At 47.5% G+C, this 16,078-nt stretch overlaps 1 protein-coding gene across 2 annotated transcripts in view; it reads left to right on the forward strand.

Moving 5' to 3' along the window:
* The window catches only part of LOC143299921 (stabilin-2-like), a 283,357-nt gene that overhangs the window by 236,863 nt on the left and 30,416 nt on the right, over positions 1 to 16,078 (forward strand). For both annotated transcript variants that reach the window (XM_076613459.1, XM_076613458.1), the window contains exons 26-29: positions 4,986 to 5,134; positions 8,757 to 8,880; positions 10,722 to 10,814; positions 11,563 to 11,658. In XM_076613459.1, the coding sequence (XP_076469574.1) occupies positions 4,986 to 5,134; positions 8,757 to 8,880; positions 10,722 to 10,814; positions 11,563 to 11,658 (462 nt within the window). The remainder of the gene's footprint in view (positions 1 to 4,985; positions 5,135 to 8,756; positions 8,881 to 10,721; positions 10,815 to 11,562; positions 11,659 to 16,078) is intronic.

A 16,078-nucleotide genomic window follows, 5' to 3' on the forward strand; every position in this document is an offset into this window, starting at 1 on the left:
GAAGCGGGGGGAGGAGGGGGAATAGTATAGACGAAGGCAGTCACGGAGATAGGAAGGGGCAGAATTATTCTGAATCTGATTGATCTGTTTAGAATTGGATTGCCTGAGATCCGTGGACAAGCCAGTGCAGAACAGGCAGTCGTGATCTGGGTGATGGAGAGAGAGAGAGAGAGAGAGAGAGAGAGAGAGAGAGAGAGAGAAGGGGGGTGTGTGTGTGGGGGGGTCTTGGGGGAAGGGGTGGTGTGGTGGTGGTGGTGAACATGGCACATGATGAGGGATGATCTGACAGCGTCGTTCCCTGGCCATTCCTCTCGGTCCTCTGCAGGCAGGCTGGCAGTGGTGATGGATTGTTGGGGAACTGATATGAGAGCTGCACGTCTGGAACTTCCCTCCTCTTCACCTTCATCCTTCCTCCTCTCCCCCCCCCTCCCCTTTCCCTCTTTCCCTCTCCCTGTCACCCCCCCCCCCACCCCCCCACACACCCAACCCTTATGACGTAGACAGAGCGACGACATGCGCGTGGGATGAGGGTGAGTGATGAGGGTGAGGGGTGAAGGAGGGCGCGCCACGTGTCTGTCGGGCACTGGTCAGTTTTTGTTTTCGTTACCGTTCGGGAACGGCTTGCTTTGAGGACAGGTTGTTGTTGTTGTTGTTTGTCAACTTGTCCATTTTTTCTTTCTTTCTTTTTACATACATTGGCCAGATTGTTTCAGTTTCAATGAGACGTCAGAGCATTCTGTACTGGTCATACACACGCTCCATCGTGTGTGCTTGAAGAAAAGGCTAGGGTGTGGGTGTAGGGGTGGGTTGGTGGGCAAAGCAGCTTGTCCAAAGCATGGACCCCAAGGCGGTGATCACTGACACCAGAAAGAACAAGAGGATATAGATTGGGCCAGCTGTGTAGAGTTGGAGCCAGCTGTATAAGTCGCAAAAAAATAGCCTCCCTTGCCTGCCCTTCCTTGTCTTTAGTTTCTACAGTTTCAGAGTTATGCATGCGTGTGAATGACTGGTGCGAAAGCGCTTTGGTTTGTCTCTGCACAAGATCCAGCGCTATATAAATACCGTTATTATTATTATTATTATTATTTTATTATTATTATTATTAAAAACGTCTACATTTCACACTCTCTTTTTCTATCTCTCTCACACACTCTCTCTCCCTCTCTCTGTCTCTGTCTTTCTCTCTGTTTCTGTCTCTGTCTCTCTGTCTCTGTCTGTCTGTCTGTCTCTCTCTCTCTCCTAAAGATGTGGGGATACCATTCAGACTGAATGAGTACCCCGTCTCTGAAGGGTCATTGGCGAGAAACGTATAAAGATGAGGTTTTATGTTGACAGTCCCTCCCTCTGTCTCTCTCTGTCTCTCTTTCTCTGCCTGTCTCTCTGTGTGTATGTCTGTCTCTCTGTCTCACCCTCTCTCTGTCTCTCTTTCTCTGCCTGTCTCTCTGTGTGTATGTCTGTCTCTCTGTCTCACCCTCTCTCTCCGGTACACCTTTACTTTGGACGTGTAGTGCGGCATATATTGTCTCCGGGCACATTTTGTCCCCCGTGCATATATTTCGCAGGGGCGTATATCGGCTCCGGGTATGTATTGTCGCCTGGTATGTATTGTCGCCGGGCGTGTATGGTCTCCGGGCATGTCCGTATCGTCGCCGACGACAACCCAGACCGAAACAGCGTGTGTTGAATGGCCGGTCGGCGCGGCGATATTCATGGTCAGCTATCGTGCATGGCTGTCTTGGCAGCACTGTGTGGCTAAATTAGGGGGAACAGGACACCTGGCTTCGTCTTTTCCTTCGTCTTGTTTGTCGGTCTGTCTGTTTCCGTTTGCCTTTGTCTGTCTGTGTCTGTCTGTCTGTCTGTCTGCCTCTATGTCTGTCTGTCTGTCTGTCTGTGTGCCTCTGTCTGTCTGTCTGTCTGTCTGTCTCTCTCTCTCTGTCTCACTGTAGTGGGTGAGGTGGAGAGTTGTACTCTCCAGTTTTCCAGTTTGACGTCTTACAGCTTTTAAATGATATGACCTGAAAAAAGAGGGGACAAGAGGGATGTGGGGGTGGGGGGGCGGGGGTGAGAGAGAGAGAGAGAGAGAGAGAGAGAGAGAGAGAGAGAGAGAATTGAAATCGACATTGTCAGTAAAACCTTAACAAGGTTAGAAGACACTTAAACACGCATACACACACACACTCAAACACACACACACACACACACACACACACACACACACACACACACACACACACGCACGCACGCACGCACGCACGCACGCACGCACGCACACGCTCACCTAATGAACAGTAAACAAAACAAAACGGAAGAGAAATTGAACTGTTTCTCTGCATGACGGCGTTTCTGACAAGTATTGTTAACTTTTCTAAACATGCCCACATGTTTAGTTTTTCTTGTGTTCCGAATTGAGTGCACTGGGTTCCCAAGCAGTTGAAAGACATTTTTGTTGACTTTGGATCATGGAATCTTGTCTGTTTTCTTTGTTTGGTTCACTATTGTCCAAGAAATTATACACATATTTTGTTTTTGACATTGTAGCCATGGTCTCATTTCTTTTTGGAATATTGAAATACCTAATCTTTTCTATTGCAAGATCATGGCAGGATGATTTCGGTTTGCACAACGACTGTTCGTGATTTTTAAAAATTTTATTATAGTTGAGATATCCTTCTGGTTAAATAAGGTTCGGTTCAGTGTTTTGCATTCATTTTATCATAAAGCTGTGATTTTAAAACAGAGAGAGAGTGAACTCAGAACTGAGAACTGAAAACGTTTTTTATTCAAGGATTAAGATTTTAGGCATGGTCCATTCTTCCAGTCTGTCCAGAGAGAGAGACAGAGAGAGAGATTGTGTGTGTGTGTGTGTGTGTGTGTGTGTGTGTGTACGATCCGTGCGTCAGAGAGAGAGAGAGAGACAGAGACACAGAGAGAGAGACTGTGTGAGAAGGAGGGCGGAAGGGAGGCAGGGGAGAAAAAGGGAAAGAGAGACAGAGACAGACTGTGCGTGAGAGAGGGAAGCAAGAGAGAGAGAGAGAGAGAGAGAGAGAGAGAATCCCAGTTAGGGCACAGAGACTGGAACCATTTGTTTTACACCTCCCTATCCCTCTTCCATCTCCCCCCGCACCCCCCCCCCCCACGCCCACACACACACACACACACCCAGTCCTATCCTCTTTGGCAATACCTTGCCTGGCACCACTGGGAGGGGAAAATAACTGATGAAAGCTGGCTGCATTCCAGAATTGTCAATATGCTGGCGTCACTCCCCTCAGAAAGTATCCCGTACATACGTCCATACGCACGCGCGCGTGCACACGAACGCACCGAAAGTGATTATTGATAATTCCATTGCATCCCCCCCCGGCCCCCAGTAGAGAGAGAGAGAGACAGACGGACAGAGAGAGGAAGGGACAAGAGAGAGAGATGGGGGGAGAGGGAGGGAGACAGAGAGAGATGGAAGGAGGGAGACAGAGGGAGGGAGGGAGAGAGACAGACAGGGAGATGGAGGGAGAGAGACAGACAGGGAGGGAGGAAGATAGAGAGGGAGGGAGGGAGGTAGACATAGAGAGGGAGGGAGAGAGAGAGAGGGATGGAGGGAGATAGAGAGGGAGAGAGAGAGAGACAGAGAGGGAGAGAGAGAGACAGAGAGGGAGGGAGGGAGAGATGGAGAGGGAGGGAGAGAGACAGAGAGAGGGAGGGAGAGAGACAGAGAGAGGGAGGGAGAGATGGAGAGGGAGGGAGAGAGAGACAGAGAGAGGGAAGGAGAGATGGAGAGGGAGGGAGAGAGAGATAGAGAGAGAGGGAGAGAGACAGAGAGAGGGAGGGAGAGATGGAGAGGGAGGGAGAGAGACAGAGAGAGGGAGGGAGAGAGACAGAGAGAGGGAGACAGAGAGAGGGAGGGAGATAGACATAGAGAGGGAGGGAGATAGACATAGAGAGGGAGAGAGAGAGAGACAGAGAGGGAGAGAGAGAGACAGAGAGGGAGGGAGGGAGGAAGGGAGAGCGTTGCACGTGCTGTCACACAATCAGGGACACAGCGGGGGCAGCCTTGAACCACGTTTGCTTTTGGCACCAGCTTCTCTCTCTCTCTCTCTCTCTCTCTCTCTCTCTCTCTCTCTCTCTCTCTCTCTCTGTGTGTGTGTGAGTGTGAGTGTGTGTGTGTGTGGAAACCCTTGTCCATGCATGATATGTCGTACTTAATGTGTCTTTATTTAGAGATGAATGCTGAACATTACGAGCTCATTGCCTGCAAGGTGTAAGCGTCGATCTGAGCTTTTCTTTACATTATAATTATTATTATCATCATCATCATCATCATCATCATCATTATTATTGTTGTTGTTGTTGTTGTTGTAATTCTGTTTTTATGATGATGATTCATCTTCTTATTATTATGATTGTTATTATGATTATTCTTACTCTTATTATTGATGATATTATCAGTGTTGTTGCTGTTGCTGTCCTTTCCACTGACCACCTCAGAGGAACGCTGTGCCAACAGAATACCCCTGGAGATGTCAGTGATGATACCCTTCTCTGTGTTCACAGAGCCAGCCTCTTTAACGTGTCATGTTTCTGCGGGGGGCCGGGGGGGGGAGGGTTGTGGGGGGGGGGAGTTTTTACGTATCACATGGCTTGAGTGTACAGTGCACACCTTGAGAAAGCCACGGTGACTAAAAGCTTGCCCCTGGCGAAAGAGAATTTTGAAGAAAAAGACACATACACACACATGCGCGCGCGCGCACACAAACACACACACACACACACACACACACACACACGTGGAGAAAGAGATCACACGCACATACATGCACACAAACGCACACACACATACACACAGTCAGACACACACACACACACACACACACAGAGACCCCCCCACCCCCTCCCTACACACACACACCCCCCTTGAAATCCCATCTCCCGTTTATTGACGAGCTGTTTCCTTTTTTCCCTTCCCCATTGTTCCCCCTTTCCCCTGATAGAAACAAGCTCCTGGCGACAGGATCCTTGGAGAGGTTGGCGAGGCCTTCACCTTCTTCGCGCCTTCTGACGACGCACTGCGTCACTTCCTGGAGGAGCGGGTGCCTTCTGGGTATTTTGACGACGAGGAAAACGTCATGTCCTTTTTCCAGTGAGTACCCTTTTGCGTGTTTTGTGCGTGTGTGGGAGTGAGTGAGTGAGTGAGTGTGTGTGTGGAGAGGAGGTGGTGGGGTTTTGGAAGAGTTGATAGTGAAAGGAATGAATAAAAAAAAAAAAGAAGAAGAAGAAGAAGAAAATAACATTGCAGCAGAAGCAGTTTGTGTGTGTGTGTGTGTGTGTGTGTGTGTGTGTGTGTGTGTGTGTGTGTGGCTAGAAAAAGTGATGTCTTTTGCAGAATGAAAGTTTGCAAAATGAAAGTAAAATGATATCCAAAAGACAAACATTGATGAAGTAATGGAATGACGGTGCCAGGTGTGTGCATTTTGAAGAATGAAAGAGAGACAAAAAGATCGAAGGACCAACCAGCAGCCGTGACGAAGTGGTCAGCGTTGCGGACTTAGGGTTGGGTACCATTTGTCACTGGTACAGAGTGGTTGGTGCTGTGTGACGTGTGTATGTTCATCGGAAAGGACAGACTGTCACTGGTACAGAGTGGTTGGTGCTGTGTGACGTGTGTATGTTCATCGGAAAGGACTGACTGTCACTGGTACAGAGTGGTGTGGTGCTGTGTGACGTGTGTAGGTGTGGTGCTGTGTGACGTGTGTAGGTTCATCGGAAAGGACAGACTGTCACTGGTACAGAGTGGTTGGTGCTGTGTGACGTGTGTATGTTCATCGGAAAGGACTGACTGTCATTGGTAGAGAGTGGTGTGGTGCTGTGTGACGTGTGTATGTTCATCGGAAAGGACTGACTGTCACTGGTACAGAGTGGTGTGGTGCTGTGTGACGTGTGTATGTTCATTGGAAAGGACTGACTGTCATTGGTAGAGAGTGGTGTGGTGCTGTGTGACGTGTGTAGGTTCATCGGAAAGGACTGACTGTCATTGGTACAGAGTGGTGTGGTGCTGTGTGACGTGTGTAGGTTCATCGGAAAGGACTGACTGTCATTGATACAGATTGGTGCAGTGCTGTGTGACGTGTGTAGGTTCATCGGAAAGGACTGACTCATTGATAGAGAGTGGTGTGGTGCTGTGTGACGTGTGTAGGTTCATCGGAAAGGACTGACTGTCATTGGTACAGAGTGGGTTGGTGCTGTGTGACGTGTGTAGGTTCATCGGAAAGGACTGACTGTCATTGGTACAGAGTGGTGTGGTGCTGTGTGACGTGTGTAGGTTCATCGGAAAGGACTGACTGTCATTGATACAGAGTGGTGTGGTGCTGTGTGACGTGTGTATGTTCATCGGAAAGGACAGACTGTCACTGGTACAGAGTGGTGTGGTGCTGTGTGACGTGTGTAGGTTCATCGGAAAGGACTGACTGTCACTGGTACAGAGTGGTGTGGTGCTGTGTGACGTGTGTAGGTTCATCGGAAAGGACTGGCTCATTGGTACACAGTGGTGTGGTGCTGTGTGACGTGTGTAGGTTCATTGGAAAGGACTGGCTCATTGGTACACAGTGGTGTGGTGCTGTGTGACGTGTGTAGGTTCATTGGAAAGGACTGACTGTCACTGATACAGAGTGGTGTGGTGCTGTGTGACGTGTGTAGGTTCATCGGAAAGGACTGACTATCATTGATACAGTGTGGTGTGGTGCTGTGTGACGTGTGTAGGTTCATTGGAAAGGACTGGCTCATTGATACAGATTGGTGCAGTGCTGTGTGACGTGTGTATGTTCATCGGAAAGGACAGACTGTCACTGGTACAGAGTGGTGTGGTGCTGTGTGACGTGTGTAGGTTCATCGGAAAGGACTGACTGTCACTGGTACAGAGTGGTGTGGTGCTGTGTGACGTGTGTAGGTTCATGGGAAAGGACTGACTATCATTGATACAGAGTGGTGTGGTGCTGTGTGACGTGTGTAGGTTCATCGGAAAGGACTGACTGTCACTGGTACAGAGTGGTGTGGTGCTGTGTGACGTGTGTAGGTTCATCGGAAAGGACTGACTGTCATTGATAGAGAGTGGTGTGGTGCTGTGTGACGTGTGTAGGTTCATCGGAAAGGACTGGCTCATTGATACAGATTGGTGCAGTGCTGTGTGACGTGTGTAGGTTCATCGGAAAGGACTGACTGTCACTGGTACAGAGTGGTGTGGTGCTGTGTGACGTGTGTAGGTTCATCGGAAAGGACTGGCTCATTGGTACACAGTGGTACAGTGGTTTGTGGCGTGTGTAGGTTCATCGGAAAGGACTGACTGTCATTGGTACAGAGTGGTGTGGTGCTGTGTGACGTGTGTAGGTTCATCGGAAAGGACTGACTGTCACTGGTACAGAGTGGTTGGTGCTGTGTGACGTGTGTAGGTTCATCGGAAAGGACTGACTCATTGGTACAGAGTGGTGTGGTGCTGTGTGACGTGTGTATGTTCATTGGAAAGGACAGACTGTCATTGTACAGAGTGGGGTGGTGCTGTGTGACGTGTGTAGGTTCATTGGAAAGGACTGACTGTCATTGGTACAGAGTGGTGTGGTGCTTTGTGACGTGTGTATGTTCATCGGAAAGGACAGACTGTCACTGGTTCAGAGTGGCGCTGTGAGCAGAGCTACTGTTAGCATTTCGCCGTATTTTGTCACGCTGGATAGCAGTTTGTTCCGACGTTACGCCAACGTCAGATTTGTTCCGACGAGTGAATGTTCGACCCGATAGCATGGTCACATGATTTCCTGTGGTAACATGACCCAGACCTTCTGGATCTGTTGATCACGCGGCCAGGGCAGTCACTGACACTTGGTCTCACTTGATGGTGCTGGGCTAATCGAGTGCATGTGTACATTGAACCAGTTTTGAGTGGACCGGACAGCTTAATCGTAGCAGTTACGCAAGGTAGGCCCAAGTGTGCGTATGTCATGTAGATAAAAGGTACGTTTGCTGGGGTGGCTCGGAGTCCGAGTGTTCCTACCAAATTTAAAATGTTCCTTCCAAATTCAAAATGTTCCATCCATGTTTCCTGATGGTTCCTGCAAACAGCTGACAGGGGTTGACATGTGTGTGTGTGACGTGTGCAGGTTGCACACCCTGTTCCTGTAAACAGCTGACAGGGTTTGACATGTGTGAGACGTGTGCAGGTTGCACACCCTGTTCCTGTAAACAGCTGACAGGGGTTGACATGTGTGTGTGTGTGACGTGTGCAGGTTGCACAGCCTGTTCCTGTGAACAGCTGACAGGGGTTGACATGTGTGTGACGTGTGCAGGTTGCACAGCCTGTTCCTGTGAACAGCTGACAGGGGTTGACATGTGTGTGACGTGTGCAGGTTGCACACCCTGTTCCTGTAAACAGCTGATAGGGGTTGACATGTGTGTGTGTGTGTGTGTGTGACGTGTGCAGGTTCCAGGGGTTAACATGTGTGTGACGTGTGCAGGTTCCAGGGGTTGACATATGTGTGACGTGTGCAGGTTCCAGGGGTTGACATGTGTGTGACGTGTGCAGGTTCCAGGGGTTGACATGTGTGTGACGTGTGCAGGTTCTAGGGGTTGACATGTGTGTGACGTGTGCAGGTTCCAGGGGTTGACATGTGTGTGACGTGTGCAGGTTGCACACCCTGTTCCTGTAAACAGCTGGCAGGGGTTGACATGTGTGTGACGTGTGCAGGTTCCAGGGGTTGACGTGTGTATGACATGTGCAGGTTCCACACCCTGGGCCAGGACTACACGCTGCAGGAGATGCTGGCTCTGGAAGGGCTGGGGAGCTTCGGCCGCTGGGAGACTTTGTTTGACGGCTACTCCGTGCGGGTCTTCATCAAGAACAAGGTCAGTGTCCATGTCCGTGTCTTCATGATGGTCAGTGTCCTTGTCTTCATCAAGGTCAGTGTCCGTGTCTTCATGATGGTCAGTGTCCGTGTCTTCATGATGGTCAGTGTCCTTGTCTTCATCAAGGTCAGTGTCCGTGTCTTCATGATGGTCAGTGTCCTTGTCTTCATCAAGGTCAGTGTCCGTGTGATAACGGTTTATTTGTGATATTGGTGTTTATTATTGTGATAAGAGATCACATCATTAAGGTGTTGTGATGTATTGTGATAACGGTTTATTTGTGATTTTGGTGTTTATTGTGATAAGAGATCACATCATTAAGATATTGTGATGTATTGTGATAACGGTTTATTTGTGATATTAGTGTTTATTATTGTGATAAGAGATCACATCGTTAAGATATTGTGATGTATTGTGATAACGGTTTATTTGTGATATTGGTGTTTATTATTGTGACAAGAGATCACATCGTTAAGATATTGTGATGTATTGTGATAACGGTTTATTTGTGATATTGGTGTTTATTATTGTGATAAGAAATCACATCATTAAGGTGTTGTGATGTATTGTGATAACGGTTTATTTGTGATACTAGTGTTAAGTATTGTGACATGAGATCGCATTATTAGATAATGATTGATAAGTATGTTGAGTGTGATCGTGTGTGTGCGCGTGCACGTGGGAGCGTGTGTGTGTGTGTGTGTGTGTGTGTGTGTGTGTGTGCGTGTGTGTGTGTGTGTGCGCGCACATTAATTACTGTTAGTGTTAGTGCTGCTGGTGGGTTGTGTGTATGTAGTCATTTGAGTGCCTCCTTCTGGGCGTTGAGTCATTTCATTGTGGGAATGCCCGTTTTACTCGTCGATTTCTGGCATTGCACTGCGCAGTGGTGCATGCTTTACATGGAAAGGCGGTGTGTGAATTACATTCTAGCATGGTGGAGGCTGTCAGATGAGTGGTTTCTTTACTGCAATGGGAATTGGTTTACAGCACAGTCTGTTGCGAAGTACTATGACGCTCAGAAATAGGAGGCAAGACTGAACTGGCTCTTTATCGTGTAGGATGGGGTCAGATAACCTTTGGGGTCATCCCAGCACTGACGGTGTGTGGCCGTGGGTAGTGGGCAAGACCCTCTCTTTTGTTATCAAAGTCTGGGCCAGGGGCTTGGGACAGCAGCGGCCTCATCTGACTCATTTTCTCATTTCTCAGTTAGTTACTCAAGGAGGCGTCACTGCGTTCGGACATATCCATATACTGTCATGGCATTGTGAATGTCCCAGTGACCGTCATGGCATTGTGAATGTCCGATAATCGTCATAGCATTGTGAATGTCCCAGTGACCGTCATAGCATTGTGAATGTCCGATGACTGCCATAGCATTGTGAATGTCCGATAACTGTCATAGCACTGTGAATGGCTGATGACTGTCATAGAAATATGAATGTCCGTTGACTGTCATAGCAGTGTGAATGTCCGATAACTGTCATTGCACTGTGAATGTCCGATGACAGTCATAGAAATAGGAATGTCCGATGACTGTCATAGAAATAGGAATGTCCGATGACTGTCATAGCACTGTGAATGTCCGATAACTGTCATAGCACTGTGAATGACCGATGACTGTCACAGCACTGTGAATGACCGATGACTGTCATAGCACTGTGAATGACCGATGACTGTCATAGAAACAGGAATGTCCGATAACTGTCATAGCACTGTGAATGACCGAGGACTGTCATAGAAACAGGAATGACCGAGGACTGTCATAGAAACAGGAATGACCGAGGACTGTCATAGAAACCGGAATGACCGCTGTCCGAGCTGACCGGTGCGGTGTGTTGCAGACTGTCAACGTGCTGAGCAGCCAGATCACCTCAGCCTCAGTGGTCAGCGGTGACATCGCGGGGCTCAACGGTCATCTGCACATCATTGATGGGGTATGTCTGGTCCTTTGGGCCCTGGGTTCCAGTCTGACTCCTTTGGATTTGCTTCAAATTCAATTCAGTTCAATTCAAAATACTTTATTATCTGCTTCAACCAAAAACAGAACATTTTCTTTAGGCTCACTTAAAATAAAATTCCTGTCAGCACTGACACACCCTTCACTTATCACCATGCACACATCAATTATTATGTAAAAAGAAAAACATGTGGGTAAGATACTATTACATTATGATTCAGAGTGTAGCAACTGTGTGTGTGTTACGTCGTCGTCGTCTTTTTTTTTTTTTTGGTCGATTTTAGGTGCGCGCGTGTGTGTGTTGTCGGAGGTGGGTGGGGGGGTAGGAGGTGGGGCTGAGGGGAATGGGGGGGTGCGTGTTTTCAAATATTACAAGCAACGACTGTTTTCTTTTCTTTCATTATTTTTATGCATCAAACCATATGTCAAAAAAACAAAACAAAATCAGATGCATATGAAGCAGAATGTGTGGAACACACAGGATTGCAATTATGTGTGTGTATATAGATATATTTAGATGTATAGATATAGGTGAATATATCATGAAATCTTAAGGTTTGACAATCACCAGGCACACAGATACACATGACATTGACACATAAATGGTTGTCAACATGGATTGGTAGAGCATTCAAAGACGAATAACTGTTTGCGTGTGCGTGCGCGCGCGCGCGCGCGCGCGCGCGCGCGTGTGTGTGTATGTGTGTGTGTGTGGTGCGGGGCAGGTGCTGGAACCCTTCCTGCCAGACTCGGAGCAGCCGTTCCTGAGGGAGTTCTTCCAGCTTCACGGCCAGTTCTCCCTCTTTGGGGAGTGGCTGCAGGTCAGGCACGGATTTGATATGATACTGATGGTGATGGTGGTGGTGGTGGTGGTGAGGATGATGATGGTGGTGATAGTGAAGATGATGGTGGTGATGGTGAGGATGATGGTGGTGATGGTGGTTATGATGGTGGTGATACTGGTGGTGATGATGATGGTGGTGATGATGATGGTGGTGATACTGGTGGTGAGGGTGATGGTGAGGATGATGATGATGGTGGTGATGGTGAGGATGATGATGGTGAGGATGGTGATGGTGAGGATGATGGTGAGGATGATGGTGAGGATACATAATACATATACGTGTGTGTGTGTGTGTGTGTGTGTGTGTGTATTTTCGTTTTCTTCACTGCTCTTTTTCCCTCACTTTTTTATGTGACTTCTGTCTTTCTACTTTCTTTCTTTTTTCTTTTCTTTTCTTCTCTTCTCTTTTTGTTTGCACACTTTCCTTCTCTCGTTCGTTCTTCTTTCTCATTTTCCTTTCGTCTGTTTCCATGCTCTGGTTGTATACCTTATTTCTGTTGTTGGTTTGACTGTGTGGCTTAACTCAGTTCCATGTCGGGTGTTCTGTTTTTCGGTTGTTGTCTCTTTCATGTTTGTCTGCTGCTGAGTTTTTCTTTCTTCTGCTTCTTTGTCATTCATGTTGATGTTGTTATGTGTTGATTTTTTAAGAGAGAGTGGGAGAGAGAGGGGGAGGGAGAGAGAAAGGGAGAGAAAGGGGGGAAGAGAGGGAAAGAGGGAGAGAGAGAGAGACGGGAGGGAGAGAGAGAGAGAAAGGGGGAGAGAGAGAGAGAAATGGGGAAGAGAAAGAGAGAGAGAGAATGAGGGAGAGAGAGAGAGAAAGGGAGAGAGAGAATGAGGGAGAGAGAGAGAGAAAGGGAGAGAGAGAGGGGGAAGGGAGGGAGAGAGAGAAAGAGGGAGAGAGAGGGGGAAGGGAGGGAGAGAGAGAAAGAGGGAGAGAGAGGGGGAAGGGAGGGAGAGAGAGAAAGAGGGAGAGAGAGGGGGAAGGGAGGGAGAGAGAGAAAGAGGGAGAGCGAGAGAGAAAGGAGGAGAGAGAGAGGGGGAAGGGAGGGAAAGAAAGACGGGAGGGAGAGAGAAAGGGGGAGAGAGAGAAAGGGGGAGAGAGAGAGAGAATGAGGGAGAGAGAGGAAGATTAAAGATAGTGGAAGGAAGATCAGGAACCATTTGTACATAATTAACGCATGTTGTTGAGGTTTGATGGAGTGAAAGTAGAAGGAAAAGAAAGATACAAAAAGGGGGGAACACGGCAGAAAGTACATAGAAAACAACAAAAAAACAACTCGGGTTTGTTCATGTTTCCACAGCCAAAAAGAAAGGAAGATTATCCTGTCTCCCTCTCTCCCTCTGTCTGTCTGTCTCCTCTCTCTCTCTCTCTCTCTCTCTCTCTCTCCTCTCTCTCTCTCTCTCTCTCTCTCTCTCTCTCTCTCTCTCTCTCTCTCTCTGTCTCTCTCTCAGCCAGCTGACGTGGTTTTTGAACTGTTTGATTGACAATAGTTGCTCTATCAACGGCTTAGTTTGTTTTCTTCCTTTTCGTACACTTGACGCTGCGACTGAGAATTTGATCCCCTTGACAATAAGGGATTATATTATTCCTTGACAATAAGGGATTATATTATCCCCTTGACAATAAGGGATTATATTATTCCTTGACAATAAGGGATTATATTATCCCCTTGACAATAAGGGATATTATCCCCTTGACAATAAAAGATTATATTATCCCCTTGACAATAAGGGATTATTTTATCCCCTTGACAATAAAGGATTCTATTATCCCCTTGACAATAAGGGATTATATTATCCCCTTGACAATAAGGGATTATAATATCCCCTTGACAATAAGGGATTATATTATCCCCTTGACAATAAGGGATTATATTATCCCCTTGACAATAAGGGATTATATTATCCCCTTGACAATAAGGGATTATATTATGCCCTTGACAATAAGGGCTGTAGTTAAGCCAATGTCCGTAGAAAGTGTCCAAAGTCTCTCTGTCTCTCTCTCTGTCTCTGTCTCTCTCTGTCTCCTCCATCCTATTAATTCGATAATTTGAACACACACACACACACACACACACACACACACACTCTATCCACCAAAACAACCGTCCCCTACACCCCCCGCCCCCCACCTCCCGCCCCCCCACCCCCAAACTACCCGCAGACACCCACGTTGAAGGGGTCAAGACAGGCTGGTATGGGTATAAAAACATCCGTCATTATTTTAGTTGGGTGGAGAGCTGTGTGGAGCTGACAGACGATGTTGTCTCCCCTAGGGGGAGGGAAGTCTCCTCAGACCGGTCCCCTCGACTAAGAGCAAACTGGAGCCACCGATAAATTGTTTGGTTATATGTATACATCATCTTACCGCTTGTCTTTTTTTTTTGTTTTGTCTTTTTTCTTCTTCTTCTGGTTAGGTCTTCCTTCTTTCGTCAGTGTTATTTTGAGTGTCTGTTTCTTTCTCATCTTCCTCTTTGTCTCGCTGTGTGTGTGGGAGGGTGGAGGTGGGGGTGGGGGTGGTTTGCTCTCTGTATGCCTCTGTGTGTGTGCATGTCTGTCTCTCTGTATGCCTCTGTGTGTGTGCATGTCTGTCTCTCTGTATGCTTCTCTGTGTGTGTGTATGTCTGTGTCTGTATGCCTCTGTGTGTGTATGTCTGTGTCTGTATGCCTCTGTGTGTATGCCTCTGTATGTGTATGTCTGTCTCTGTATGCATGTGTATGTGTACGTCTGTCTCTGTATGCCTCTGTGTGTGTGTATGTCTGTCTCTGTGTATGTATGTCTGCCTGTGTATGCCTCTGTGTGTGTATGTATGCCTCTGTGTGTGTATGTATGTCTCTGTATGCCTCTGTGTATGTCTGCCTGTGTATGCCTCTGTGTGTGTGTATGTCTGTCTCTGTATGCCTCTGTGTGTGTATGTCTGTCTCTGTATGCCTCTGTGTGTATGTATGTCTGTCTCTGTATGCCTCTGTATGTGTATGTCTGTCTCTGTATGTCTCTGTGTATGTCTGCCTGTGTATACCTCTGTGTGTATGTATGTCTGTCTCTGTATGCCTCTGTATGTCTGTCTCTGTATGCATGTGTATGTGTACGTCTGTCTCTGTATGCCTCTGTGTGTGTGTATGTCTCTGCATGCCTCTGTATGTGTATGTCTGTCTCTGTATGCCTCTGTGTATGTCTGCCTGTGTATGCCTCTGTGTATGTCTGTCTGCCTGTGTATGCCTCTGTGTGTGTCTGTCTGTCTCTGTATGCCTCTGTGTATGTCTGTCTGTCTCTGTATGCCTCTGTGTATGTATGTCTGTCTCTGTATGCCTCTGTGTATGTATGTCTGTCTCTGTATGCCTCTGTGTGTGTATGTCTGCCTGTGTATACCTCTGTGTGTATGTATGTCTGTCTCTGTATGCCTCTGTGTGTATGTCTGTCTCTGTATGCCTCTGTGTGTGTATGTCTGTCTCTGTATGCCTCTGTGTGTATGTATGTCTGTCTCTGTATGCCTCTGTATGTGTATGTCTGTCTCTGTATGCCTTTGTGTGTGTATGTCTGTCTGTATGTCTGTGTGTGTATGTCTGTGTCTGTATGCCTCTGTGTGTGTGTATGTGTGAGTCCCTGTATGCCTCTGTGTGTGTGTATGTCTGTCTCTGTATGCCTCTTTCTGTGTGAATGCCTCTGTATGCCTCTCTGTGTATGTATGTTTGTCTCTGTATGCCTCTCTCTGTGTGTATGCCTCTGTGTATGTATGTTTGTCTCTGTATGCCTCTCTCTGTGCGTATGCCTCTGTGTGTGTGTGTGTGTATGTATGTTTGTCTCTGTATGCCTCTCTCTGTGTATGCCTCTGTGTATGTATGTTTGTCTCTGTATGCCTCTCTCTGTGTGTATGCCTCTGTGTATGTATGTTTGTCTCTGTATGCCTCTCTCTGTGTGCATGCCTCTGTGTGTGTATGTTTGTCTCTTGTGTGTGTCTCCGATCACGTCTCTTTCTCTCTGTCACTCTCTGTTTCTCCGTCTTTCTGCCTCACTCTCACGCTCCCTCACTCTTTATCTCATGGTTCATTCTCTCTCTCTCTCTGTCTCTGTCTGTCTCTCTCTCTTTCTCTCTCTTTCTCTTCCCCATCCCCCCACCATGTCGTTCTCTCGCCGAAAAAAGTGTTTGTGTCTACGAAGGCGAAGAGTGGTGTTTGCTTGTATACCCGCAGAAAGGTGTGGGTTGATTGCTCGCACCAAACCACAGAGCAAATCTCTATTATTGTATCTGCGGTAATCTTCTTTCGGGGTGTGTGTGTGTGTGTGTGTGTGTGTGTGTGTGCGCGCACATTTGTGTGTGTGTGCTGTTTGGTCATTAAGGTAACGTCTGTTCACTAAAATGATTATGTGTGTGTGTGTGTGTGTGTGTGCGCGCGCA

The sequence above is a fragment of the Babylonia areolata genome, chromosome 25 (genome assembly GCF_041734735.1).
Source record: "Babylonia areolata isolate BAREFJ2019XMU chromosome 25, ASM4173473v1, whole genome shotgun sequence".
Lineage (NCBI taxonomy): Eukaryota > Metazoa > Mollusca > Gastropoda > Neogastropoda > Buccinidae > Babylonia > Babylonia areolata.